General features: G+C 33.2%; 1 protein-coding gene across 2 annotated transcripts; it reads right to left on the reverse strand.

Annotated features, from left to right (window-relative positions):
* Positions 1–723: 723 nt before the first annotated feature.
* On the reverse strand, positions 724–4,801 carry LOC109588511 (ubiquitin carboxyl-terminal hydrolase 47-like). 2 transcript variants are annotated; one of them, XM_020004668.1, is made up of 11 exons: positions 4,612–4,801; positions 2,842–3,046; positions 2,484–2,659; positions 2,313–2,393; positions 2,142–2,260; positions 1,990–2,090; positions 1,626–1,756; positions 1,294–1,341; positions 1,116–1,234; positions 990–1,061; positions 724–862 (listed from the first exon to the last, which is right to left on the reverse strand). In XM_020004668.1, the coding sequence occupies exons 1-11, from the start codon at positions 4,753–4,755 to the stop codon at positions 832–834; spliced, it is 1,227 nt and encodes a 408-aa protein (XP_019860227.1). In that variant the 5' UTR covers positions 4,756–4,801; the 3' UTR covers positions 724–831. The 2 variants fall into 2 exon arrangements, with proteins under 2 accessions (XP_019860227.1, XP_019860228.1); XM_020004669.1 differs by lacking the exon at positions 4,612–4,801 and having other exon boundaries at positions 2,484–2,675; positions 2,842–2,930.
* Between the last annotated feature and the right edge of the window lie 14 nt (positions 4,802–4,815).

A 4,815-nucleotide genomic window follows, 5' to 3' on the forward strand; every position in this document is an offset into this window, starting at 1 on the left:
TTAAAGTACTTCCTACATGTACATTAGACTGAAGTATCATGACTCTTGTAATTTATTACTAATCTCATACATGATGAATTGATATTAAATACCTAAACAAAGAAATGGACCAGATCAATGGAGAGAGGGAAGAGCATTATAAATGGCAGTATATCTTTTCTCTTAGTCTTGTCGCCACACTGGGCGACGAGACTACTTTCCTCTTATTACTTCTCCTATTGCTTTAATTCTTGAATAGTCCACCCTCCTTCACCTGTCACTGGTTTAAAGTTTTAAACTGGTCCTACTTCACCAGTTGACAGATCAACTACTAATATCTTTAGATACCTTCACCATTGAATGAAGATAGTTCATTGGAGGCATTGTTATGATACTACCTCCACAAATGTATTTCTTAAATGCTTCATTTGGGCTACTCATTTGATCATTATAATAATAAATTAACTTCAAAATACAGTTCCAGGTTTACGTTCAAACTTTCATATAAAACCAACAGTCAGACACCAATTGCTGCACAAACTTGATTAAAACTAATCACTAGATGTATAATACATGATGTAGTTGAGTTAGTTTATGGTCCAAGCACAAGTTGCTAAGGGACCTTCAATGCATAGCATAGTCATTTCACTGTCTAGTGGATTGTAAAATTTTCAATAATAACAATAACAATAACAACAACAACAACAACAAGTGAAATAGAGCTATTCAACAAACTACAAATGATTGAAATGCACTTGGAAAATTAGTTTAAAAGCACCATTAATTTTAAAATATGAAGATAAAAAAATAATATAACACTTCAACATTAAATTAATCCAACCAAAGTCCATGTTAAAATTCGTATGCCCCGATTTTCTTCAACCTACAGTAATATAATAAATGAACTATCATAATAAAGATTATCTATCTTATTTGTATTTTATTTTTTAAAAGCTCATTACGAAAATGTAAAAATGATTTTTAACACTAATTTATTTTGAACCATTAACCTTGCTCTCTCTGCTTCTTGTATTTCTGATCTCTCTTTATCTGTTAACTCTTTCATTGTCTCTCTATTGTCTCTAAATAATTATAAACAGTAAGAGGTGTATGTAAGTGTGTGTGCTCATTAATACTTGTAATATATGACTTGTCCCTCATTCCAAATTATAAACGGTGAAAGGAAAAGACTGGGATGCCATTCTAACTTATTCTCAATATCAAAACATGACATCTCAACTGGAAATAATCTACTCTAAGAGTTAAAAAGAGAGGGAGGGAGCATCTTTAGCATGTTTTGTATCAATGATTAACCTCTGCACAATAGATATACTCAGTAGGTACTCCACTTAACTCTGACAGCTGTAAAAAACAATAATAATAACGATAATGATATACATACCTATTTATTCATAGCCTTACTGTACATTAATGTTAATATAACCTATAGACTTGTATTAGTGATTGGCAGTTTTACCATTATCAAATCTGCCATTTCACATGTGGCATGAAATTGAAAATTTGCCAACTACTGCATGTACTTATCACAGACAAATACAGTATATACAGTTTTAATCTTGTAGCATTATAACTACTTGTTTGAACAAGTACTGTCCCATGCAGTGCAGTGATAAAATTATGATTACCTTTTCATTTACATCCTTAGAATTATTATTATTCAATATAATTTCTTCTACTGGATCAACTGAAAATTGTGACGGACGCCATCTTATAACATATATCTGTATCTGCGAATGATGGTTCTTCATCTCTGGTTCTAATGAAAATTAATACAATAACCTTACTATAATCAAGTGAAGTACAGTATACTGATAATATCATATAGCAGCATTTATTGGTGAGGGACTAAATTTGGTGAGTTGGCAAATTTCAGGAAAATACCAAATTAAAATTGCCAATTATTAGCTGCCATGTGGTAAGAGATAACAAAGTTACCACAATTTAATCTACAAGCCATACAGTTTAAAATGAAAATATTAAGATTATGACTTTTCAGTGGTTCCACATATATTTCCCTCTCAGCACGAATCATTTGTTGATCAAGATATATTGCACCAGGGTACACTCCTCTCTTGCTACGTAACCTCATTCTACACAATAAGTCGCATAATAGTCACATAATAGTCACATGATGCATTTACTTGTCTAATTCAAGGACACAGTCAATTCCTTGTACTTTTGCTTCTTCAATAATTTGTTTCTTAAATTCTCTCACTTGTGTATTCTCAACAACAATAGACTCCATCATAAACTTACAAAACTAAAAATAAAATAAAATAGTTGACAAATCAATAAGGGTAAAAAATTCTTACTTCTGCATTATTAACTAGTAATAGATATAGTTTAATTTTGCACTCTACCTCTCGTGATACTCTGCTCCGTGTTACCAAGAACTAGACAAGAAACAAAGACATGAAATAATAATCAAAAATGAGAGAAACAGTGTGAAGTGAATCAAACAATACAAATGTACTACAATGTACCTCTGATCCAGAGTCAACATTCACTAATGTCATATCCAGTCTCTTCATTTCATGTGCCTCATGACCACTAATTTTATGATACACTCTAAAATTAGTAGATGATACACCAATCAGGGGAGCTAGCTTCTCCTTTAATTGAGCTACTGTTATTCTCTTATCAACTCTTATCTGTATTCCTGTTTTATTCAAGTTCTTTAACACCATATAGCAGAAAATATTGGAGGGACTTAAGTTTAGCAAATTGTTAAATTTTAGTGATTGGACAATTTTTAATTTGGCAAATGGCTATCAAAACACCAAATTTAACTCCTTCCAAAATTTCTCGCTATACAGTAAATAATATCATTAATATGCATACTGTTTTCTTTTTCTTTCTTTGACATGAATATTGCTCCTTCTCTTACATCAGGATCAATAGAATCTTCAAGGAGAGTGGCTTCAGGTTGAGGAGGCATTTTAATGTTCAATAGTATTGAGTTGAAGTGAATATCAAGATATCTATACATCAAACTATCTTTGTAGTCTTTCTGACAATCTTCAGGATCTGATGATACACACAGTAGCTAAGAAAGAAAGGAGAGAACATGTGTGTGTGTGTGTGTGTGTGTGTGTGTGTGTGCGTGCGTGTACACACACAATGGGAATCTTATGGGATCAAGAAAGAGCTACATGCACATGTCATGTATATGAGAAAATACTGATACAAACAACTCATAAATAATTCTCTTTGATGTTTTGACGACTAATAAGGTATTAAAATTGTGTAAATCCCGGGGCCGAGCCGGGGCCAGAAAAGCATACACGCTTGCTTTCACAAATTTTGATTTAAAATGTTAAAATAGCCATTATTACTCATAAGAGCAATAGAGAAAAGTCTGCAGGCTCTTCTTCCAAGAATAAGACCTTCCTCTTGCTCTTCTACACTGTGGATAGCACACTAGAATGATCTTCACCGGTGTCATCCAGCACATTTGGCCCCTTTGTCAGTCAAAGCAGTCCTAGGGTCACATCAGCGTAAGATCAGCTTCACTCATCCATTTCTTCAGCCTTCTTATTGCACCAAACTGACTAAACAGTAGTCCAATCTTCCATTATTTCTCTATGAAATGTGCAATCCGCCGCAATGCCCCTGAGCTGTGCACTATGACACACAGTGGGTTCACAATGCAGCAGAACAGCTACATGTATAATAGCATTCGTTGTTTATATCGGTTTAACACCCTAGTTGGGATTACAAAATTTTAAACTCTTGAGCTTCGCCCTCGGGTTTAAAATTTTGTAATCCCTCCTAGTCAGTGTTAAACCTACATATAATACTATGCAAGTAATTATATCTCATCAATATAGTTTGAACACTGGAAAATGAAATAAATTTTTATAGACATGTACTAGTAGAATAAGAAAGAATGAAACTTTTTAGGTTCTCAGTCACAAATACCACCAGAAGATCTCAGGTCTTAAGTTTCTCAGCTCTTGGGAACCTTGTGAACAAGGTTTTCCCTATAAACTCAATGGCATACCAAAGCTTAACGCAATGATGTTTAATGACAAAAATCTCTAATTATTGTTAACATCAAAATTAAGCTGACCCATTCAAAGACAACATAAAAAGATAATCTAAGGAATTATAAGTTGGAGAAACTGAGAAAGCTTTATCAACTTCAAACACTGCAACTGGTTCAAAAAACTAGCATACATGTATTTGAAGGTTAAAAATCATTTGAAAAGAGTGATGAGTTCTATGAATGATGAGGATATAAAGAGAATATAGAACTCTGATGAGATTGTGTGACTTTTGTTCGTCAGCAACAAGGGGACAAAGAAAATAAGCACAAAACAATTGGAGAAGTGGTAGTGAAATATGTGAATACATTATTATGTGGAATTGATGGATAAGAGGGAGCCATGTTCTCCGTATGAGATAGTGGGCTAGTTTCCCACAGTGGTCCAAAAATGGTCACACTAATGGACATTTTAGCTCATTTAAATTTGCTATGAATATCATTATAATACATCATTAGTGACGGTGTAGCTACATTTTAAACATTCAAAGCAGCTACGGTCAAACTCAGTTGGGATCATAGTATACATGTAATTTCAATGTACATATAAGTGACATAGTTCTTACAGGTCGTGCTAGTCGCTTGTGTCTATATGAACTAAATGATTCTCCTCTAAACAGTACTTCCCTTAAAGAAATTTCAGCATTTTGTAAGTGTCTAAAATTATGGGCTGAATAATCATCATTGTACTCCTCCAATATTAATCTCATACATGATGAATTGAGATTAAATAACTAGAAAAATTAGCCAATCAATAGAGGGAAGACAGG

The sequence above is a fragment of the Amphimedon queenslandica genome, unplaced genomic scaffold (genome assembly GCF_000090795.2).
Source record: "Amphimedon queenslandica unplaced genomic scaffold, v1.1 AMPQUscaffold_12049, whole genome shotgun sequence".
Lineage (NCBI taxonomy): Eukaryota > Metazoa > Porifera > Demospongiae > Haplosclerida > Niphatidae > Amphimedon > Amphimedon queenslandica.